Below are 25,830 nucleotides of genomic sequence, written 5' to 3' on the forward strand. Positions count from 1 at the left end.
GAGGAGCATGTTAGCTTTAAAAACTCTGTGTCTCTTCCTCAGAACACCTAGACTGCCAGCATTTCTGAGGACCACAGATTCCTGGGACTGCCTCCTGCCTGATAACATCAGTTATCTCCATCGGTCCCTCGCTCGGGAGAGGAGGAGAGGATGCACCTGTTTTTGCCTCCTTTGAACATTGATCTGTTATAATTGTGTGTCTTTTTTTTAATTAATTGTGATAAACTGTAGTTTTTGATGTTTACTATGTTATATAGATTATGGTTTCTGACATATTGAAATTGTTATTTTTATGTATTTTCTACCAGATATTATGTTATGTTTATATTTAATTTGCTTAATATTGTTTTGATGTGAACTTGTGCTGAGGGGTTGGGGAAAGGCTTTTTTATGAACCTTGTTTGATTTGTAACATTCTTGTTTTCCTATTGATTGCCACTGTATTGATATTCTTTGTTGTTATTGTCTGCTTTATATGGTTGGGGCTGGGAAGGGATTTGTTTGTTTTTATTGTATTTTTTCTTGTACTTTCACTGTTGTTAGCCACCCAGATTCCTCGTTGATTGGGCAGGATACAAATTATTTATTTATTTATTATTTATTTATTTATTTATTACGGAGCCACCATAAATGTTGATAGGAACTTTTAACTGTACAGCCTCACCAGCAAAGCAAGGAAAGGTCTGTGTATTACAAGTCTGTAATACACAGACTACTTGTGTCAAGGTTTGTGTCTAGGTCTGTATATTACAGTCGCACTGAAGTCCAATGCCATTTATATAAAAAAATTAATTTTTTGTTTCTTATTGAAGTAGAAATATTTCTAAACATAATATCCCATAGCCAACATACTATCACACTTTTCCTTATCTAGGCAGTTTCTCTGAAGATGCCAGCCACAGATGCTGGCAAAACGTCAACAATAAACTCTTCTAGAACACGGCCACATAGCACAAAAAACCCACAAAAAACTATAGTTTCCCATATCCTTCTGAGACCATTAAATCTATCAAACTATTCTATATATGGTGAAAGGTACAAAATCACAATGTGAGAGTCATATCATGGTGCAATGAGCTCTGAAGATGAAGCTCCAGAGTCCTTTATTTATACAAATTAGTAATAGGTAAATATGTAAATCACTGAGCTACCACATTGTTTATTATCAGCCTTGCATGTACTTAATATCTATTGTAAAGTCATAAACATGATATATGCTAGCCTGTTCCATCCTGGTAAGCAGTTGGTCAACACAAACTTTTTTCTTCTTACTAAACTCAGCATATGGGCCGGCACACATCCTCTCCCATGTCCCGCCAGCCATAATGTACTTACTCTCTGTGACTGTCCACCCATGTGTGCATGGGCGCATGTCTCCAGAAAATATTCTACAATATGAGGGGGAAATCCCTTAACATCACCATTCATTGTACCTAACAAAACTGAAATAGTTTCTGTGGTTCATCATGGTACAAGACAGCCAAGAATGGTGTGGGACCTCAGTAACTGTTCATTCCTGCACTAGGATAAATTACATTGTACTCCTGGACTTCTTGTTTAAGACTGTGCCTGAGGGAAGAATCAAACAGAATTTCTAGTTTCATGACCTCCTGCAGAGCCATTGTGTAAATGGTTCCACAAACAACACTGAGCCTGGGGACCACAAAAGTGCTGCCACTTGAGTAACTGGGGAAACCAACATAACTAGCACACTGATTTCCTTCACTGATGTTCCACTGAATTTAGGCAGTATTTTGCATTTTATTACAGAGAACAGGACATCTTTGTAATCAAATAATACAGCTATCATCTTGTTCAGCAAATGACAAATCACTGACGGGCATCTAAAATATTTCCACCAGCAGTCTTTTTTTATTCCAATATGGTAGTTATAATAGACAAATAGTAATTTATCTAGTCATTTATAAAACAAAACAGATATTGTATTGTATTTTCTACTGCGTAAGAAAATTATCCTAGTCAATGGAACAATTATAGAAGCAATCTCCATTTAAAACTTCAGTCTTGGAACAATTATGTCAATACATTCCTAGCAGATAGTTTGGAGAATCACATAATGAAAGCAATAGTACTGTCATATATTGTAGTATTATTTTTGTTTGTTCCAAAGCATGATGACATTTTCTTTTATGAATTGTTAGACTAATTCTTTCAGATAATTGTTATTTGGCAGCCTAATACAGTCAATTGGTGGAATTTTGTATGACCATTACATAGTATTTTATTGATTTCATTATTTGTATGTTAAGCGCTGTGTACATTTACAGTGCTATAGAAATAAACAACAACAACAACAACAACAATATTAGCACCATAACTATGACCAGATTCACCCAACCCCCACTTACATGGAATTGTTGAAGGTTTACTTACTTGTACGTGAAATTCAAGAATAAAAATATACAATAATGTAGAATCATAGAATCATAGAGTTGGAAGAGACCGCACGGGCCATCCAGTCCAACCCCCTGCCATGCAGGAAATCCAATCAAAGCATCCCCAATAGATGGCCATCTAGCCTCTGCTTAAACACCTGTATTTATGTCCATGTGAAAACATGAAAAGAAATGTTGAGTTCATTAAAACTTTGAATTACACAACACAAATGAAAAGACAAAAAAATCAGAAAGTCAGTTACTACTTATAATTAAGAGAAACAACAACTTTTGATTCTATGTGGCAGTGTCATTACCAGTAAGGCATTTGAGTCTTATATTCCAAGTCTCAAGTCAAGTCTCTATCTTCAAGTCTCACATTGAGTCTCAAGTCCTTGCAAGGTACTTTCAAGACAAGTCTCACGTCTGGGAGCCAACTTTTAATAGAAAAAAAGGAAGTGGGCGCATTTCTTAGAGGGTTCCTGCTGCACATTAGAGGCCTTCTAAAGTCCACTGTCTAATGCATTTGCTGTTTCCACTCCAAGAAATGTGCCCTTACTCTGTGTGTGTGTGTGTGTGTGTGTGTGTGTGTGTTGCCTGCTGCTGAAAGTGAATGATGCCAGCAAGCTGGTCACCAAAAATATACAAGTCGCCAGTCAAGTAGAATCAGGACATCATTTATTGCCAAGTCAAGTCCAAGTCAAGTCACTAAAGTGACTTGAGTCTGATTTGAATTTGAATCAATCGACTCGAGTCTATATCACTGGTAATCACAGAAAGAATTTTTAGTTTCCCACAAAGGAAAGCAATTATTCCATAAAATGGGCTAACCATATATGTGATTGTGCAAATGAATGGAGGGACAAGGTCCTCTCAATATTGTCTGCATGGCTCACAACATTTCTGCACATAGCAATAGCTCCCAAAGAGCTTTGTATGTTACTTAGAAATTAAGTTTTAGTCTTCTATTATTTTCCCTCTTAGTAGCCCTGGAATTAGTTTTTTGGAAGTTTTGTACTGTAACCATGAGTTAAGGGAGATTGGCTGTACGAGGCTGCCATGTCATCTTCTTTCTCTTCTGTTTTTCTCTGCAAGGTAATATTAATATGATATTTTTGTGACTGTTTTTCTCCACGCAACCCCCCCCTCCCCCCGCCATTGACATTCCTTATAAAATGACAGACACTCACATCTATGCTCTCTCCAGGGACTAATATAAATACTGCAAATGAGAAATATACTTGGTTTAAGTTGCAAAACTCAGTCTCTGAAGATGTAATTACTTTCTTCTAACCAATAAATCATACCAAAAGCCTAGTTTGAAAATGCAGGGTGAGAATCCTTCTGGTGACATTTCCCAAGGGTCTTTCTGAGCCTTCAAATGACAGCTCAAAACAGGCAGCAAATACTCCTGGGGTATTGTAGGCGGCTATTTTCCCCCTGCAGTAGAGTTATAGCTCTGCAATGCACTTACTTCACAGCAAATGGCTTCCAACCTATACAATTTCCATCTCAGCCATGAAACACTCTCAGCCTCAGTGGATGGCAGTGGCAAACCTCCTCTTAACAAATCTTGCCAGGAAAACCCCATGATAGGGTCACCATAAGTTGGACTTGAAGGCACTCAACAACAAACCTATACCACAAAATAACATGGGCACTTCAACAAGTTTCAACAAACTTTTTATCCAAGACTAACAATATGCACTTGTAAAATGAAATGATCAGGTCAGATAAGGCTTGCAGAAGTGAACAAAAACATTTTAAACTTCCTAGAGACCCCTGGAAAACTTATTCCAGTATTCATCTAGGTATGACATTTTCTTTCTCTAGCCTCCACTTTTGACATGAATCCCATTTTTATGGTCAAACTTTTAGATTTATGCTGGGAGTTGGTGAGGTGTACTTATCTGTTTTCCCTTTTTCTTTGTTTGCTGTTCATGAATGCTCAGTAAGGTGGTTTACCTTGCTTATTGTAGGCAGACACAGACAGCTATAGTAGGATCAAATGGAGCAGAATTCTATTCTTTCCAGGTCAATCTGAGGGGCCATTCAGACTACCTTTTGTACCAATTTGTAACCAGGATTAAAAGTCAGAAGTTACCATTAGCACCGGTTTAAACACATCAGAATTAGGGTTTTACACACCCGATCCAAGCAAATCTCCCTTAGAGCGGTTTTTCCGAAAGTGGATTATTTCCTGTGTCTTTTAGGGAAACACGTTTCTTTCCTGCTGCCAGAAAATGTGAACTTGGCCCCGGTCATGTTCAGGTCAAGTTCAGGGGAGGGATTTAGGTCAGAGGGAGGGCAGAGGGTGGAACATGCCTCCTCTCTCACAGGTAGCTTTTTCTCTAATTATTTTTGTGTGTGTAATATGCGAATGCTACAATGCAAATGTTACAAATGTTTCCCTTTCAATTTGGCAAATTGATACAATGTATGAATGCTTGTGCTACATGTGTGTATGTAAGGAGAGATGGCATTCTGGGGTGGCAGAGATGGCATTCAGGTGGCCTCCCCTGCAAGCGACATTTTCTTGTTGTTGTTGTTGTTGTTGTTGTTATTGTGAAAGATTATGTGAATGCTTTGGGCTGGAAAGGAAGGGAAGAGGTTCCAAAGAGGAGGAAATGCTGGACTGGAAGCGAAGGGGAAGCTAGAGGCTGGCATTCAGAGGGAAGGCAGTGGAAACCCATGACTTTGGGGGAGTCACACTCTCTCAGCCTCAGGGGAAAGGCAATGGCAAATCTCCTTGGAATCAATCTTGCCATGAAAAACCCAGGATGGGGTCGTGTTAGGGTTGCCATAATCTGTAATGACCCAAATACACACAACACAACACACACACATGCCTGGAGGTTTTTAAATTTGACAAGTTGACAGAATATGTGCACACTGCCGCCAGGTTTTTTTGTTTTTTTTAAAGGAGGGGGGAAAGCACTCATTCCATTGGCCAATGGCTGCAGGATATGTCACCTTTGACAAAAGCAGAAGTGAATTTGATTGACAACAAAGGAGGTTAATTTTAAAGCAGTACTGCAAATGTGAACGTCAGAGGGGCACTTGTAACTGGACTGATTCGGTATGGGGGCAACCAGATCTACCCAATTCCATCCACAGCAAATGGGCTACTGAGAATGGGGCCTTAATTTCATTGTTTACTGAACACACATTGCTGCAACCCAACACCAAAAGTACCTTTTCCTCCAGCCTTCTTTCATCATTCTTTGATTGAAGATGCTACTTAAAAACCTCCAGTTACACTGAGAATGAGGAGAGAAAGGAGACTGAGCACTCCATGTAATTCAGAGCTAAGTTTCCATGCACCCCAAAACACAATGCAAAGCAATGATTCTTGAAATGGTGCCAAAATCCAGCTGCTCCCACATGTCATTCCCCTTGTGCATGCCTCTATTTCTCCCTGTGATAGCAACATAATTCCTTTTCTCATGCTAGACTTTTGCACACACACCTCCTTAAACACTTTCTAAAAGGAAAGGAAACTGGTTTACACACACAAACCTAGGAATTCAAAACTAAATTTTCAAATGCCCTTCCCCCAGTGATGGCATGGCAGCCTCCTTTGGCTATTGAGATTTTCCAAACCTGTAACTTGAGCTGCTGTATATATAGAGTATAACCATGAGTTGCATACAGCAGGGAACCAGATCTTAAAACAAAAAAGTGTGTGAGAGAGTGGGTATTCTTGTTGCACTTTTTAAAAAATTTCCTCTTGCTGTTACACTGTTGCAGCTTGTTGAATTAGTGCCACACCTACAGAGAGTTCTTTTAAAAAGATGAGAAACAGATATTAGGAGAGAAAAGGAAAGGAAAGGAGAAAAGGGAGAGAGAGAGAGAGAGAGAGAGAATTTGTACAGGATAAAATATGGGACCTCCAGGGACTTTCCCCCCATCATTAGGTACCTCAAATGGCATCTCAAAACACTGGTTTCTAAAAAACAAGTTCCTGAATAATGGAAATTTGGGGAACGGGGAAGAATAAGCCAAAATAGCCCACAGTTATGAAAATGCCATTTGAATAACAGAAAGAAAAGTGGTAACAACTACCTGCAAAGTTATCACATACTGTACAAATTATGTCTGGATAGCCCCTAAGGAAAACTGTATAATTTATTTGTCTATATTTCTGTCCGAAACTGCTGAACAATAAAACTGAGGTATTTGGAAAAAATTGGTGTGCAAAATAAAGCTAGGTGTGACATGTAGCAATCAAACAAACAGGTGACCTTGCAGCTTTTTGCCAGCTTTTAAAGAAGAGTTAGCTGAAAAAACTCTTATCTTGCAACACAATTACTAATACAGGTCAATTCAAAGCCACTGCTGGGAAGACAATTAGAAAATGAACTGAAATTTCCTTCAAGGAGGATTTGAAACTATGCCTGACCTCTTCCTTAAACAAGTCAGACAGCATGAACTGCTGCTTGTTTTTTTATCCTTTTTTGTCAGAAGAGATGAGCTAACATCCCAGCAGTATAAACAAATTAATATGAAAAGGGATTGTAATTTCTCTTGACAAAACCCATGATATTTTAGCGCACTTAAAACACATTTCTGAGAATTGTAACTCTAATTAGTTTGCAATTTCTTTGGTACTTGTACATTTGTCTTTATCAGCTGTGGCCAGGTGCCAGAGTGAGCTTCTACGCTAGCTGTGGTAGTCATAACTTATCTTCAAATAAAGCATACTAGTTTATCTCCCACATTAGTATATATTTTGTAGGCTTTGTGGCTTTGTTATCCAGCATAACAGTCATTCAGCAACATGTTGCTGTTTTTGTGTGCCTTCAAGTCATTTCCAGCCCTAAAACAAATTTAGGAGATGTGGTATCTCAGCAGTTAAAATGCTGATCCTGATGATTGCAAGATCAGTAAGTCAGCAGTTCAGGGCCCAAGTGCCGTGTGACAGCGTGAGCTCACATCACTAGTCTCAGCTTCTGCCAATCTAACAGTTTGAAAGCATGGAAAAGTGCAAGTAAATAAATAGGTGCCACTTCGGTGGGAAGGTAACAGTGTTCTGTACAGCCATGCTGGCCACATGATCACAGAGTAGTTTTTGACAACGCAGACTCATCAGCTTAGTAATGGAGATAAGCACTACCCCTACAGTCGGACATGACTCAACAACCTTGTCAAAGAGGAAACCTTTACTTTTACCTTTTCAAGGCAAACCTATCATGTAGCTTTCTTGGCAAAATTTGTTCAGAGGAGGTTTGCCATTGCCTTCCCCTCAATCTGAGAGCATGTAACTTGCCCAGGGTGACCCAATGTGTTTCCATGGCAGAGCAGGAAATCAAACCCTGGCCTCCAGAGTTTCAGTTCAACCCTCAAACTACTACGCCACACTGGAGTTGCTCATTTCCCCTGTATATGTACATATACATATTTCTTCCATGTACAATTTCAGAAGAAAAGAAAATGCAATGGTCTAAATCCAAACAAGTATACCTATTGAATCAATGGAATTTATGTGTTGTCTTACCAAGTTCCCACTGGTCTGTTTCGCACTAGACCATTTATAATACTTTGATGCAACTTTTTTTTTTAGATTGTAAGCCTGAAGGCAGGGAAATGTCTAAATTTTAAAAAATGTAAGCACTCTGACAGCCTTATGGCTGAAGAGCGGGGTATAAATACTTAAATAAATAAATAAATAAATACTGCCCTATGAAATCATCACTTTTTTTAGTTCTTGTGAGAAACTTCACATTCTCTGCCAGAGAGCTCTTGTGTCTCACCAAACTACAAATACAAGGGTTTTACAGCTCAGGCAGTTAAAGTGGTGTGAAAGAGACCATTGATTAAATAGATCTACTCTTGTGATTAAAAATTGGATATAGATCTTTGTAAAATACAGGAATCCATCTGAAAGTGCTAGAAAAAATAGAACCAATGCATGCACAGCATCTCAACCAAATCCAAGTTTTGAGATTTCAGGTTAGTGCTGAGATTGAGTGAAGCTAGGTGAGAAATCTGAAAACAACCCCCTCACCTTAATGCATTCTCTTTCGAATCAACTCAGAGTAATAAAAAAACACTTCAGAGTTGTTGCAAACATGATGTGTTGACACTGCCACAGTGGGAATGCTCATTAGTTTTCCATCAGGACATTTTGACTGAAAAACTGCATAGTTTATAAGCCATCCACATAGTTGGCCACACACTCCTAGGATGTGTCAGTCTGTTCAGATTACATGTGTGGACTTCAATATGTCTCTGGCAAAAACTTTGGTTGTTTTGTTTATATATAAGTTTTCGCTGTTACTTTCAATAGCAAAATTTTGAACCATTTTAACAGGAGTAATCTTCAACCTGTTGTTGAAGATACTTGTAAGGATTCTGTTCTTCTGCAGCAAGTTCTGCTATTGTGAAGGAACAGTAAAATTCCTCTCTTCACAAATGTAAGCTTTATAAAATGGAGCAACTAAAAAAAAACCTGAAATATTGATTGATCCAGGGCTAGTTCTCCCATTAAGAATAATAAGGCAGCCTGCTCAGAGGGCAGAACACTGGGAGACATGGCTGTGCTGCTCTCATACACATATTCAGAGGATCCCTGCCATTTTATCCTTGCAACTTTCCTTTACATCTACATCGGGACATTGCACATCCACATCTTGATGTAGTATATGAATAAAAATATTTTGTTCATATATGTATTTTCACTCCTGTACATTCATTCATGTATATTAATATTTTGACATTTTATAAGAAAATAGTTCTCCTCCTCCTCCCTCAGCAGAGGCTCCAAATGCCCTTCATGTCTTTGGGTTTGAGAAGAAGAGATGGGGGGGGATCAAAATCTCCAAGTATTGCACCCCCCTTAAATAACTCTTTTGCTCCCCCCCCCCCCCCTCCAGGAAGTCTGATGACTGATGCTATACCCAACATCTGCCTCCATTCTCTCTTTTGCCAGGCTGTCCTCTGAAAATTCAATGCTTCCCAAAGAGTTTTACTGCCAGAATTTATTGTTAAGCCATTGTTAAGAACATCTCCTTCTATAGTCCATCCCCATCACTTATTCCATATCATCTCTGGACTACTATTCTTCCTTTTCTCAGAGTCCCCTTTATCTCATGCTTCTGGCAGTGTAGACAGAAGTTCACTCTTGTGTAATAAGAGCACGGGACAAACCACCCAAAAGGGGCAGCCTGCCGGTGCCTGTTTTTCTGCCAGAGAGAAACCGCAGCTGCCAAACCGCGTGGCTTCCTGCCGGTGAAAAAAGAACCGATGAAAAGCAGGTTCTTCTCAAGCCACGGCGGCGGTGTAACAAGTGCGCCACTGGCACACTTATTACATAAGCGCTGCACAACACCATGTGGACTCCGCACAGCACTTACATAACAATGGCAGCACCCATGTATACAGGGCGCCGCCATTGTTACGCCCTCATCACATGCTAGGGTTGCAGGGCGTGTGGGTGCTCCATCCTCAAGCAACCCTAGCACATGACGAGGGCCAAGGATGTCTTTGTTTAAACCTTTGCTATATAAGTCTGGGGCTACTATTTTGGCTTTCCATATATTGGGGTTGGGGTCATTTTGAGGAAGTTCTGTTGGCCCATGGTATAGTGCCCTCATGAATCTCAGGGAGTCACCAGTGCATTTCCAACTACAAATAATTTTGGCTTCCCCATCAGCCAGGACTGTATCAGAACTTTTCTCTGCTGTCGAGCACCTACTATATCTTTAATCTCCACTACATATGTCTTACAATACTGGCTTCATCTCCTCTTGATCATCCTTGAACATGTTGTGTCTGGTGGCCCTGATCAGATCTTGGTCCTGCACTCCATTCATAACCCTCTTGTCCTAGGCTTTATACTGCTTTCAGTATATACAACTTTTGCATATCCGGAAAGGTTCTAAGTCTGATATTTTAAAAAATCACTTATAGGTTCTTACAGTAGAAAAATCTAGGACTACCTAGGTTACATCTCCCCTTTCTGAGATGTTTATTGATTACAGCTCCCAAAATTTCTGATCATGATTTATGTTAGCTGGTGCTTCAAATAGATGAAGTCAAAAACACTTGTAGTGCTAAAGATTCACCACCTCAGGTTACAGGTTATCAGTGGTTCTAGTCCTGTTCTTAACTACTAGTTCTGTGTTCACTGAGTGTGAAGAACATCTTTAATATTTATGCATCTCTATGGAACACTTGAGAGGGGGTTTATATGCATATAGCAATATGTTCCATTCATAAACTCAGCAGAACTGGGAAAGGTTACTTTTCAGATTGCACTTCCCAGGATTCCCAGTTCAGCATGGCTATGTTGGCAGAAGGAAACTAAAAGCTGAATTCCTTCACCCCAAAAAGTGTATTTTTAAAGAGCTTTTTTATCTTTTGAATTGTGTTTTATTCTTTTATTGAAGGTGAGTTGTTTGAACGCTGCAAAGTGTTTAATTCTATTTTAATACTTTCTTTTTGTATGTTTTTAATTGTATCATTGTTTTCAATTGTGAACCGCTTTGAGCTCGAGTTCTGGGGGGAAAGCAGTTTGATGATGATGATTATTATTATAATGTTGTTGTTGTTGTTGTTGTTGTTTCCTGACTTCTTATGATCAATCATAAGAATTCAGGAAAGAACAACAACAATATCATTATTATTATTATAATCATCATCATCAAACTGTATTCAAGGTTACAATTATACAAAATTCCTTTTCGTCTAAATACATGGATCTTAAGGAGCACTTACCTGCTTTCCTCTGATCAAATATGAGAACAAATCTTACTGTGGTGGGTGGTGTACATTTTTTCAGCGCTTCTGAGTGTATCATATCTGAAAGCCACCTTGAATCCTCTGCTGGGAGAAAAATTGGATATAAGTAAAATAAATAAATAAAAACCAAAATAAATATTTTTCTGTGACTTTCCTAAGGAAGAATGATCCAATTCACTTCACTTCCTCTAACTCAGGTGGTGGGAACTGACAAGATTATGGAGCTAAAACAGTACCATGAAGAGAAAGAAGATGGGATCAACCTAGAATAGAATCACAGAATCATAGAGTTGGAAGAGGCCACAAGGGCCACCCAGTCCAACCCCCTTCTGCCATGCAGGAACTCACAATCAAAGCATCCCTGACAGATGGCCATCCAGCCTCTGTTTGAAGACCTCCAGGGTAGGAGACTCCACTACACTCCGAGGAAGGAGTGTGTTCCACTGTCGAACAGCCTTTACTGTCAGGAAGTTTTTCCTAATGTTGAGGTGGAATCTCTTTTCCTGTAGCTTGCATGAAAAGACCTGTTCATGGAAACCTTGACCTTACATTCTACTAGAGGTACTACTAATGTAATGGACAAAGCAAAACTGCTGAATCATTTGTATAAAGGTATAAGGGTATGGATACTGTCAAAATTATCTAGAATGTTCCAAGTGGGAACTCCACAGGGACCATGATAAAGAAATATATGGTAAGGGGACAAACTTCACAGAAACAAAGTTTGTAGACAAACTCCACAACTATTTGCCACATTCATGAACAGAAGAGGTTGTCTATGTGATAGTGGTTGCATACACACACACACACACACACACACACGCACGCGCACACACACACACACACACACACACACACACATATATATATAGCTTTAGCTATATAGCCAAAGGTCAAATACACACATAACAAAATTCATATTCCTATCATTTTATTATTTAGGCATTTTCTTTTGTATCCTCACTAGATTCATTTAATTTTGTACATGGTAACAAAAAATTAAGAAATAACATCTAGAGTTGGAAAATGAATGAGGTGGAACAGACTGAGGGAAAATTATTCCTCAGTGATGCAAGAGGAAATTACTGCAATCTCACATTTTAGTCATTTCTTAAGGAAGAGAAACTATACATTTACTTTTTTTTCTGCCCCCATGTGCCCCAGAAAAGCAACACTTTAGTTTTCTGAAATGCAAGCCTTCCTGTGGTTTAAAACCACATCGTTGTTCATTTGGAATTCTTAGGTCAAGATTAAACCCTTTTGTGTTACAGGGACAAACAGAATGTACAAATTGGGCAGACGGCTCACTGACTAATTTTTAAGCAGGCATTGATAGTGATCTTTGTAGCTTCCTGTGGTCTCCCACTTTGCAAGCAACCTTTACATAAGTTACTTGCAGCTTTACAGAACATTATAGATATCTGCTGGAGTGTGCAAATGAATAGAAAAAGATGCTATTAAATGAGTTCCCATACTTCAGAGGGGTTTCCTGTTGTTATAAAAATCTTAATTTATTAAGTTGTTTGATTTCTAGTATTGACAAAGGGCAAACCTTCGGGGGAGAGCATGCACATTTAATGCAAATAATCCCAGGCAGTGGGAACTGAATCTGACATGGTTTTCAGTCTGAATATACCCATGGTGGTGAATCATATTCCCAAAATAGGTTCAGCTATTTTCAAGTTCAAGTTCAAACTAAACACCAAAATGTCTTCACCATCCCACTGACAAGAAAGTCACTATTTATCCCATATTTAATACCAAGCATCTTCAGGTAAGAAATGCTAAGTGGAAGAGTGAGGATAAGTCACAGAGAATCATCTAGTGAGAAGTTCTGTGACAAGAACAGACTTGGTCACTCCACCACACCTCCTTCATTGGGAAGGCAATAGCCACATTAAAAGGGGGACAGCTGTAGCTGAAAGATGGGATTTGGAAAATGAGGGAAGACAAGTACCTTTAATCCACTTGACAGAGCTTTACAGCACCTCATCCTGCTCCAAGATCTGTGAAGAATTACAGTTACAAGAACTACATTTTGATCCAATCTGGCAACCCTAAAGGTAGTTTGTTTTTGTTGTTGCGTGCCTTCAAGTGTCATTTCTGACTTATGCCAACCCTAAGAAGAACCTATCATGGGTTTTCTGGGCTGAGAATCTGTGACTTGCCCATGGTCACCCAATGGGTTACCATGGCCAAATGGGAAATCGATCCCTGATCTCCAGAGCCATAGTCTGATGCTCAACCCAGTTCACCACACTATAAATAATGGGAAATACTTACCATTTGGGACTATTTGAGAAACTCTGGGCCCGTACAGACAGGCCAAAATAAAGCTGCTTCGGGTCACTTTGGAGGTATGCTGTTTAAATGACACAAACATTTTAAGAGGTCAGAAGCTGCGTCAAAGTTGTGCTCCAGCCCTTAGGACTGGAGCGTGGCTTTCGTGTGGCTTCTGGCCTCTTAGGACACATGAATCACTTAAACAGCATACCTCCAAAGTGACCCAAAGCAGCTTTATTTTGGCCTGTCTGTATGTCTCTCCATATGAACCTACCAGAGCCCTAAGATGTTCAGGAGAATGCTTTCTCTCAGTCCCACCACCATCACAGGCTTGCCTGGTGAGGACACAAAGAGAGCCTTCTCGGTAGCTGCTCCCATCCTGTGGAATGCCCTTCTACAGGAAACATGGCTGGTCCCCTCCCTGTTTGGCTTCCGTCGGCAAGCAAAACCAGCCTTATTCAGGCAGGCTTTTAATGTGTGATCACGGGACAGCTTTTTGTATGGGGTGTTTGTTATATGGGATGGGTATCGTGTTTTTATTGTGGTTTGAATGTTTGTAATTTTGTATTGTTTTTACGTGAAGTTTTAATTGTTTAATTGTAACAAGTTTTTAATGTGTTTTTGTTTGTGAGCTACCTTGGGTCCCTTCTGGGAGAAAGGCAGCATAGAGATTAAATAAATAAATAAATAAAAATAAAATACACTCCTCTGCTTGAGAGTCTAAAAAGTCATTCACAGGGAGAACAGACTTCAGCTGTATGTGTCAATAGTTTGACCCACTATAGGGAAGTTTCTCATGTGAACATAATGACACAAACATCTTACAGGAAAATCAGTGTGTTCCCACAATGATTTAAAGTGAATCGCTGATCGGGTTTGAAACCAGTTCTGATCCTACTTTAATAGATTTCTGTCATGATAAAGCGAGACAAATACAAAACCCCTGGTTTTTCCAGACACTAGTTTCCTAGCGGTTCTTTTGAGAAGAATGATTCTGAAGCGTGTTCAACAAGTGGAAATGATGGATCTGAATCACATCATTCTGGAGGGGACGGGCTGATGGCAGAGGGGGTTTACCATCCCTCCTCAGTTTTTGGTAGAATATATATATATATATATCTATATCTATTATATATTTGATAAAGATTTGATTCATTCATTGTTTGGAACTACTTGCAATCATGAGGCAAGTAGTTGCAAAACCAATGAATTTAATCTTCTATCAATTTATTTCTATATCTATATATATATAGTTCCTAAGCCGGGCTGCCCAGGCTGCCACTTACATCACTGATGATGCACAGATGATTGATATGCATTTTGAAGCAGTGCAAACTAGTAGGGATGACAATTGTGCCAAAAAAGAAGCAATTACATGGTGATAAGGAAAAGATCAGCTTTCATAATGGGAACGACGGATCTTTTGGGATTGATTTACCAACACGGAGTGAAGACAAATCGCAAACCAGTTTAAATGTAAGTGGGAATAAGCCCCTAGTTAGTATTCCCAGAACTACTCTTTTACTCAAAGGTCTCTTCCCTAACCTACTGTTTCTGTTTAATACTACAGGTGTACCATATATACTCGACTATAAGTCAGCCTCATATATAAATCGAGGGGAGGTTTGGGGCCAAAATTATTGATTTTGATATGACCCATGGATAAGTTGAGAGTAAAACTCAGCGACATGTAACAGCAGCATGTAACAAAGGATGTAAAGGATGAACCAAAAGAAAACAATACTAAAAATCTTTTTAAAATTTTACAGGCATATCTGTTTGTGCTCATCCTAGAGGCTGGATGGATGTGATAGTAGAGGGGGTTGATTCTTCTTTTAGGGGCTCAGAGATGAGATTAAAATCTCACCTTTCACCAAAGCATGGCTCCCTTTTTGATAAGAGTTAAAGTCCAGGACTTACAGTGACCGGTGAATAAGTCGACCCAGGTTTTTGGGTCAATTTTTTGACTAAAATTTCTAGACTTATACATGTGTATATACAGTATCTTCATCAATTTCAGCATTACCTTGGGAGGACAAATTACAAAGGTTATTTTAATTAATATAATGAAACACACACACACACACAACCAACATTTTCAGGGAAAATGATGGTTTAAAAAAAAAGAAAATGTGAATTATGAAAACAATTCAAGGAAACAAGATTAAGAGAAATAAGATTCCTGGGGGGAAATGCTTGTTTGAAGCTTATCACATTGTGAAAAAAACCTTTCCCCGAGTTTCCACCTCCTTTAGTAGTTTTGCACAATGTTACGTCCAATAAAGCCACAACAATTGGTTGCAGAACTGATGTTTACCCCCTTTCTGAAAAAGTAGGTGGGATCAAGTACTACTATGAAACGACATGGTCTATGAAATGTTTCCTGTGACATCCAGATAATTGCAGGACATTTCTTTACAGACTGAATTGCTAAAGATCCTGAAGAAAGATTGCTATCAAAACATCAGGTAATCATTCATGTTTTCTTCCATTTTGCTTTGCTCTGCTGTGCTGAAGTCTTTTGCAATTAAAAATTTCTTGCTTAAAGACAGTAACTTGACAGCCGACATGAGGAAGTTTAGAAGCACAAGCAGTTAAGTTCAAGTTCTGAGTGCCTTATCTCTGTTTCGTACTCTGTTTACTTCTTGGTTTATTGCTATTGGCACTACATTGTATAGTATGCATTGCACTAGTTTTATTATTACCAACTTCCAATAATGGAGGGCCAAACTAGAAAATATGTAGGAAATAGATGAACAGTTTCCAAATTCTTAAAATCTGGACACAGTCAGCTGCAGAGAATACTTAAAGGAGCTGTTTAATAGGATACAACTCTGCAGAGAATAGTAATGGAAGAAGGTGTAACCTGTCATGTTAATATCAAAAATCACTTCCCTCACCAGCTGCCTTTCCAGCCATAGGAGGAAGGATCAGTGCCCCCCCCCCCTTTTGCAAAAAGAAAAGCTACTGGTTGTTGTTTTTTAATTTTAAAAATTGTATTTTTTTAAAACTAGGCAAATTAGTCAAACAAACTATCCTCCCTCATAGAGTGGTGGAGTCTCCTTCTTTGGAGGTCTTTAAGCAGAGGCTGGATGGTCATCTGTCGGGGATGCTTTGATTGTGAGTTCCTGCATGGCAGAGGGTTGGACTGGATGGCCTTTTTGATCTCTTCCAATTCTATGATTCTACAATTCTGTATCAGTAAACAGAACTAGAAAAAATACAGGGAAGCAAAGGGAAATTGCAAAGGAAAATAGGCATTTTTTCCCTTTCTGTAGCAGTTTGCAGAAGTATGGGCAGGTTGCAAACCTGAAAAGGGTGGTAAGTACAGGAGCAACTGAAGAAACTGAACAAAGAGTCCATTATGGATATTTACTCATCTTCACTCACATATCTGTGTATCATTTAGTTGGCTACAAATAAAAAGTTCTTCCAAATGTTTACAGGGTAGCATGTGTGCATAAGTATTGCCATACTGGATTTACATAGTAAACATGAGGTAAGAAGCATAAAATTTGGGGACAAGAGACTTAAGGCACAACAAAAACCTGAAACTGTCTAAACAATATATGGATGCCTTCTAATCAGTTCAGGGTGGAGAATATGCCACCCATTCTGGTGATGTGTGACCCCCCCAACTCTATTTTTGCAGCCCCCAAGGCCTCTTCAACCCAGTCCAATACTCAGAAAGGTTCAGAAATAGAGAAACCAAGCCAGTTTCTGTTGTCAGAATAATCAAACTTTAGGGATGATTCAGTATTTTTTTATTTTTGATACTTAAATTAAAATTCTCTTTACAGAAATGCCTCATGATGGCGAACTGCAGCCTTGTTGCCGATGAGAATCTCGTCTCCCTTGAAATAATTCTTTACAGCCTGCTCACTTTCTTTGGGATCATATTTAATACAGTTGCCTTGTGGGTATTTTGCTTCAGATTCAGCAAATGGACAGAGACTAGAGTTTACATGATCAGCTTAGCCCTGGCAGACTATACGCTAGTCCTTACCTTACCATTCATAATGTATTTTCACAAAACCAGCTGGCCTATTGATACTTTTTGCATGGTCATATTTGTAATACATTGTATCAACATGCCAATGAGCATCTGTATTATCACATTAATATCATTAGATAGATACATTGCAATCAAGCACCCTCTGAAAGCCAAAGTAATAAGGACTCCACAGAAGGCAGCCATGATCTGCTTATTTTTTTGGCTCTGTTGTATCATTTACGGACTCACGATCCTTCCTTTTTTTAACGTGAAAGGATTTTGCTTTTTAAAGCCTTCCAATGAGAATTCCTTGCCTCATATCCCTATCAAATTTATCATTTTCTTTTTCATACCACTGGTAATTTTGTTGTTTTGTTCCATACAAGTCATCCGATGCCTCAAGAAGAAACAGAATGCTAGTCTGCATGAAGAAAAGTTAACCCAGAAAGCAATCCGTGTGATCTCAGTGAACTTGGGCACCTTCATCGTATGCTTTCTTCCTTTCAACATAAGCCTTCTGCTTGGATATTTAGCAGATGTAGCTGGAACTGAATGCAAGTTGCACCAGACTCTCAGCAAAACCACACATGCAGCTTCATTCTTGGCAAACCTGAACTGCTGTTTGGATGCTATTTGCTATTATTTGGTTGCTAAGGAATTCCAGGAAGCTGCATCTCTCTTGCCCCCCTTTAAGTCAATGCAATCAAGGTCCAATTTAACTGAAGATTCACAACTTCAGAGCTAAATTCTTCAAATGATGCTGTCATTTGAAGATGCCTGCAGTCTTGTCTTTGGAGCACTATGTCCAGTCAAGACCAGCCAAAACTGATTCTTCAGAACAAGTAAATCCTGACAGATTTACCAATAAAGAACCTGGATGTTATATCCAGTTTAATTTATACCTTTTATTTTTATGATGCTCTTCTATGTTGTCAATGACCCAGATGACATCACATTCCCTCTTACAGCCTTTTTTGAAAGATAAATGTTTTCATACCTCAAGTCTTATTTTTGTGGTTAGTTTTTCTGTTCTCTTTTTATATAACTTCTCTGAGCAAGAGTAAGCTCTCTTCTGTCAGCTAAAAGAGACCATTGGCTTCTTGGTGTGACCAATAGGAAAAAAAATTACTGGTTCAACATGTGAAAAGTGATGTAGATGTTAGTTATTTTACATATTATTTAGTGGTGCATAATGTTTTCCTGTTGATATAATGTAACATCGACAGTCCTACCTCTGAAGTCCACCTCTTAAAAAAAATTGTAAGTGACTAGCCAGAATAAAACAGCAGAAATCTGAGGGTGGAAAAATCTGAGACTTGGCTGAACACCCAAATGCTAATCTTAAACATTATTGTCTTTAGAACTTTTAGACATGACTTGAAGTGTGCTATTATTATTATTATTTTGCTTCTTTTTCATTTTTAATACAGATGTAAATCTGTGATTAACAGTTATTTCTCTTCCAGTTTCTATACCAAAATTAACAATGACCATATCATATGGGGGTGATGTAGTGGTTACAGGAGGACAGGGAAACAGGTTGACCTGCAGATGTTGTTGGACTGCATTTCTCATCCACTGAAGCTCACTATCTCATGATTTGGGAGACTAGAACTGGGGAGACCTAGGTTCACATCCCTAGTCAGCTGAATGATCTTAGGTAGGTCTAACGCTCTCTCGCAAGTAAAAAGACAGGCAAGTTAAGCACTTGTCCTAAGAGAATTTACATACAACTCATTTATTTAATAATCATCATGGGAATCTGAAACATTTCAGCAAACACACTTTGTGCCTAGGGTTAATTATTAGGGTGAACAATAGTTAAAAAAAAAAGCTTGAGCAGTTGTGGAACAGATTTTCTCATTCTGGATGCCTCCTAAGCCGAATGCACACCTAACACATTGAGTTAGCCTTCCAATATGAAGTGTATCCTGTTCAAGCTTAGTATAGATACACTTTAGGATTTATGTGCAGTTTATAAGCCAAAATGTAGGTACAGACTACGGCTCACTTAAAAAACCCAACATTGATTGCATTTTTCAAAACTAGAGTGTAAATTTAGCAAAATGCAAACAGCCATATTTACAGCCAACCAGACCCTTGAATTCCCAGAAGAGTTCAAATGGTTACATCTCCTCTTTAATACACCTTGGTTGTCCACCCTCTCTGAAAATATCACAGTTCCCAGAGAAGGGTCATCTAACCAAGAATCTCCTTTTAATATACATTCCTTAAATTTCTCTAAAAAGTTGAGTCCAACTTATGTTGACACTAAAGAAAACATATAATAGGTGTTATTTTTTGTGGGGTTTTGTTTGTTTGTTTTGCAAGATTTATTAAAAGGATATTTGCCATTGTCTTTCTCTAAGTCTAAAAAATGTGAGTTTCCCAAGGGCACCCAGTGGGTTCCCATGATTTGAGTGAAGATACAAAACCTTGTCTCTTGGAATCCCAGTCCAACACTCAGACCATTACACCACATAGGTTTTTAAAATGATGCCTTACTAACTTGTAGGTTGTAACAAAATATGCGGGAAGCTACCCAACTGTGTGAATATATGTCTGTAGAAAAGGTAAGTGTACAAAGAAGTTCGGCTGTATGAGTACAAGAGTCTCTTAGCCCAAGCACAAACTACTGAGATAAAACAAAGTAAGCAGAAATGTAGGCTAAACATCTTTGTTAGGTAAACAACAGGTTGAGGGAACCTCAGCACTGAGCTCTCTCTCCAAAACATCATAGATAAACTTTGAAAGAAATGAAGGAAAAGAACCAGCCAAGGTATACCCAGTATATCGCACAGACTATCACACACAGTGAGCCCTTTGTCTCCATGGATTCTTTATCCACGGATTTGACCATCCATGCCTTGAAAATATTTTTTAAAAAAAATAAATTTCAAAAAGCAAACCTTGATTTTTCCATTTTATATAAAGGACACCATTCATTCGAAAGGGTGTCACATTGAGGATGGAAAAACATGTTTTCTGCAGCTCCAGAGAATAAACACAGAACAATGGATGCAAGCAACAGGAAACAAAATTCCACCTCAACATTAAGAGGAACTTCAGGACAGTAGGAGTTGTTCAACAGTGGACTCCCTTAGAGTGTAGTGGCGTCTCCTTCCTTGGAGGTCTTTAAGCAGAGGCTGGATGGCCATCTATCAGGGAGGCTTTGATTGTGAGTTCCTGCATGGTTGGACTGGATGGCCCTTGTGGTCTCTTCCAACTGTATGATTCTATGGTTCTAAGACAAATGGTCTTATATCAGACTTGTGGGTTTCACACAGGCCAGTTTTTTTCTGCTGTGGGAAGCAGAATGTGAAACAAATAGAGGTGGGTTTTTTTTTAGTCTAGCCAGACTCTAATTACATTTTATGGAATTTCCAAATCCAATAGAGGTCAGTGGAGAGCCCCATATGACTACCTTCCTCCTCCTCCAACTCTGCCCAGGAAGTCTAGAATTCTGACTAACTCTGGAGTCAAAGGTCATTTCTATACAACCCTTTGTCAGGGGGGCACACAGACAAAAAGATAAATTTTGCGGGTACTTGTGACTCTGTTCTTCTGTCTATACAATTTAAAGCAGTGTTTTCCAAGCAATCTAATGCTGGGGAGTGACAATTATATTTTGCCAGTCTGGTACAGCATTTATGCCCATTGGATACAATTGTTTATTTCTTTTTTGGCAAATGACCAGGGATCAACAGTCAATGGCTCATAGACTAGTACTTGTTCAAGGACCACCACTCTGTGTAACACTGGCTTAAAGTACAAAACCTGCAACAACCCATATTTGTATCTGCACAATGATATAGTTCTTTATCCTGTGCCTCAGCTTTGCCTTCCTCTTTGCTGTGACAAACAAACAAACAAAAATGCAGTGGCCGTTGTAAGTTAAGGAAAAAACAGTTCTGAGGAAAACAGCTGCTTCTAAGAAGGAAGGAAGCTGACAAACCACACTATGAAGAGGAATGCTATAAGCACCTAAAAGATGGCACAGTTTTCTTTGACGATCCTGAATGCTGGGCAAACTTTGTGCTGCAGATCCCTTTTAAATGTTGGAAGGAAGATGTTCTTTGAAGGATTTATTGATGGCTTTGAAGATATGAGATTCAATGAAGGTAATGTTTATAGCTTCTTCTCTATTATTGTTTCATTGTTGTTCCATTTTACTACATGGTTGCTTATAGCTAGTTGACTGGTGCTGATGGCTGTAATTAAAGCAGCTGTAGGCTAACCACAGGCCATGGTTCACACACAACTCCCAAGTATTATTTTTTTTCAGTGCTCCCCTCATCCATGCAGCTTCATTAAGACCGGACTGTGAAGCCCTCCATTTCAAAAGGCAGTTCTCCCCACCCCATGACAAATTGTTGCTCCTGAGCAGCATTTTACCCTGAGTCAAAGCTCCAGTCCCACAGTCCCAAGGTCCCCAAAAACAGCCTTACTAGAAACTGGAGGTCACAACCAGAAGTGACTTCCAATTTCAGTTTGTAGCAGATGAAGCCAATGGGCACCTCATTGTTAGTGGAGATGTGAATCCATTCTGGATTTTAATCTAAACTTTAAATGAGCTATCCAAGGTATTGAACTTGATCCACAAAATAAATTCCACACTTTGAATATCTCTTTTAAAGTTTAGACTGAAACCCAGAGTGGATTCAGTGATTCACAGACATGAGAGCCACTAGATATTGTTTATGCAACTGACTGCAGGGCTGAGGGTTGAAATGGCCTCCTGTCCACAGTAAAGTTGACTGCCCTTGAATTTAAATAAACAACGATGCCACATGATGTGTGAACAGAAACATGTGTGAACACAAAACTAATGCACTCCAAGAATACACCTGGAATGAGGGATGACTGTCAGGACCTTACTGCACAGGCTCCCCGGAACGGAATTAGAATGGAATGGAAGGGCCCGGGAAGGGAACAGAACGAGTGGGGGATGCATTTTACTGCACACAAAAGTCCCTAACTCATTCCGTTCCCTTCTCTTCCTTTCCCTTCCCAGTACATCCCAGCGGAGGTGATTTTTGAGAACTGTTCAGAACAGTTCTCAAAAATCATGTCCTCTGGGACAGATTGGGAATGGAAGGGAAGGGAATGGAACAAGTGAGGGACTTCTGTGTGCAGTAAAATGTGCCCCCCACTCGTTCCTGGCCCCTTCCGTTCCATTCTCATTCCATTCCAGGGAGCCCCTGTGCAGTAAGGTCCTCAATTTCACATTCAAAGAGTTGTGAAACTGGCAGTCATCCTTCATTCCAGCTTTACTCCTGGAGTGCATTAGCTTTCTATTCACACACTTTAAAGTGCATTGTAGTTGTGTTTGTAAATATCAAGTTGTATATTCCACCTTTCCAAATAAAACACCCTGAGAGCATCTAATGATAATATACAGGACACAATCAGATAAAAGCTGGAATAAAGTTGGACAATGGCAGGCAGTTAAAACACAAAGAAGCAGAGGGCCCATTCACACTATGTTTCACACTATGGGAGCCGCCAATGGGCACTCAAAGTCGATTCCATTTGGAGCGATCTGCCGCCTCCACTCTTCTTGCTCTTCCTTCTGCTCCCTTCTCCCCACCGCTGCTTCTCTTTCTCTTCCTCCTACCTCCTCTTCCTCTGCTGCCCACACCTGCCCTGGGTAAGAGGACAAGTCTGCATTTCAGAATTCTCTCCCAATCTACTTCTCTCTAGTTGTTTCTAGTTTCTTTGCTAATTAATCTCACTTGACTTCTTCTACACTGTGAGGTCGAATAAAAACAGACATTGGAAGGAAAAGAGTAGGGAAAGATAAGAGGAAGAAAGAGATTTTGTGGGAGAGAGTGCTGATGCTGACAGCAATGGAAAGAGGAAGATGAAGATGAAGTTTGGGTGGGGTAACCTGTAACAAACAAGTAATAAAACAAGTCAACAAGACATGCTATTTATTTCTGTACTGTATTCTTCCAGGGGAACTCATATTGATACTAATTATCATTATTAACTTTATTTATACCCTACCTTTTCCCCAGAACTGGAACCCAGTTTAGAAATTAAAATAGTTAAAAACATGCAAAAATCAACATTGAAATGGAATTAAACAACCATTTTTTAAATAATTTAAAACGGAGAGTGACAAATGATGAAAAGAAGTTTTTTAAACTACCTTTAAAATAGTACTACTCCGTCTTAATTTCTTTCACATGTTAACAACTATCAAGATCAAAGTTTGCATTATAAATATTCAACCAAATTTTGTAGATAACATACAGAACCTCAGATTATCCCATGTCGTTTAAAATCAATGTTAGAAAATGAAAATCGGGCACATCTGGTGAGATCCACAGAAGACATAACAAACTGCTCAAAACGTGGTTGCTTCGTTAGCAGAAAAACCTGATATATTTTTGGCTTTTGTGTAGTCTTGAAGCCTTCTTCAGGGGACTATATAAAAATCATAAAAGTAAATACATAATATCACGTTACATTAAATCATTATTACATTTGTATATTGCCTGTGACTTGTACCTATCCATTTAGAATCAAACTTCAGACATTCCTGAGCCAGGAAATCTAAAACCATTTGTTGGACAAGTGAAAACATGTGAGCAAAAGACTAGAGTTTGGTACATCTTGTAAGCAGATGGCAGGGGAAAAAAACATTCAAGAGTACATGGCTGTATCTGAGCTGAAAGGAAAGGGTTTGTCAAAAGACCATTAAGATCAATGACAGACAAAGAAAAGAAAGAGATAGAAATGTGGAAGGACTGACAAATCAGGAAACCTCAGACACTTGAAAGCTGGGGGATCTTCAAGAACTTTGTTAAACAAACAGAACCTAGGGAGGGATCTCTGAAATTAGAAGAGCATTAAAGGTTATTAGTTATCTATAATATCAGAGGCTGTTAGCATCCAGTTCACTTCTACATTTAAGTTAGTGCAGAAGGGCACAGCCTACTCTCTCCTCAGTTTTTACCATATTATCAGTGCTGAAGTAGAGACTGTGCTATGATAATATCAAAGTGGTGGTTGCACTTTATAATCTACATAGCCTGTAGCCCTGATGATGTATAAGGAACATACACCATTGGTAACAGCTTTGATGCATCAGGCAGCAATAGTAGCATTTTGTACAAAGTAAGTACAATTTGTCAGGTTCTTCACACCAAATGATAAGAGAGATAATATCTGGCAATGAGTATATAAAAAGTCAAAAGCTTTTAAAGTTAAATAAGGATTGACATTTCGAGAACTGAGATCAGTATCAGTATATACTGTTTTTTGACACAGGAACCTGACAGACTAAGGCTGGCTGGTGAAGACACAAGAAGAAAGGACTGTGAGAACAAGATCTTCACAGGAGCAAGGTGGACAGCCAGTCTCATCACTTTAATAAACCAAGACAAGATCCAGTAGATTTGAATTCATAAACACTTAAGTTCTGCTCTATGAAGATATCCCAGGCTATTGTTTCCAGGTAGGGCATTTATTTTGCAATCACCTTGCCTCGTTCACATTTGCAGGTTTCCAGACCTTATTTCTTTCATTTGTAAACCTCCTGGGTTTTCCTGCCAGGTTTCCCTTTTTGTTGTTGTTTCCACCAAAACAAATGTTAAGAGGGAAAGGACTGGATAGCTTCACATTACCTGTTTTAATGGTACTATTAGGAGATATCTGTCCGGAAGACATTTTACTCAGATAGCTTGTCTCTGCTGTGAGTGATTGCTATTTAGATTTGTTTCCATGTACTACATCTGCCCATTTTTCAAACAACTGCCAGATTTGACACAACTGCTATGTCTATACAGGAGTATATAGTTGTAATTTACCAAAAAGGTGGTTCTCTGGTTTTTCAAGGGCTGCAAGGTAAATATTCAGGCTTTGCTTTTGATCTGGCTATTGTTGAAAATATGCAGTGTAAAGCTTAGGAAACCCTTTGCAAGCCACAGTGTTGGCTTGAGATGTTCTATTTCCTTTTAAAAAGACACTCCTGCTGAGGCAATGCTCTGAATCTGTGATTTAATTAATTATATTTATTTATTTGTGGCATAGTGGTTTGAGTAGGATCAAGATTCAAAATGACCTGAACAGACTAGAAAACTGGGCCAAAGCTAACAAACTGAAGTTCAACACAGAGAAATGTAAGGTACTGCACTTAGGGCAGAAAAATGAAATGCACAGATATAGGATGGGTGACACCTGGCTGAATAAGACTACATGTGAAAGGGATCTAGGAGTCCAAGTAGACCATAAGTTGAACATGAGTCAACAGTGCGATGCGGCAGCTAACAAGGCCAATGCGATTTTAGGCTGCATCAATAGAAGTATAGTGTCTAGATCAAGGGAAGTAATAGTGCCACTCTATTCTGCTTTGTTCAGGCCCCACCTGGAATACTGTGTCCAATTCTGGGCACCACAATTTAAAAA

General features: G+C 39.0%; 1 protein-coding gene across 1 annotated transcript in view; it reads left to right on the forward strand.

The window, feature by feature from the left end:
• Positions 1-15,813: 15,813 nt before the first annotated feature.
• The window catches only part of GPR35 (G protein-coupled receptor 35), a 13,698-nt gene continuing 3,681 nt past the window's right edge, over positions 15,814-25,830 (forward strand). Inside the window, 3 exon segments of the mRNA XM_042456077.1 lie at positions 15,814-15,889; positions 21,251-21,536; positions 24,694-24,880. Of these exon segments, the coding sequence (XP_042312011.1) occupies positions 24,852-24,880 (29 nt within the window). The 5' untranslated portion in view covers positions 15,814-15,889; positions 21,251-21,536; positions 24,694-24,851.

Source organism: Sceloporus undulatus, chromosome 3 (genome assembly GCF_019175285.1).
Source record: "Sceloporus undulatus isolate JIND9_A2432 ecotype Alabama chromosome 3, SceUnd_v1.1, whole genome shotgun sequence".
NCBI lineage: Eukaryota > Metazoa > Chordata > Lepidosauria > Squamata > Phrynosomatidae > Sceloporus > Sceloporus undulatus.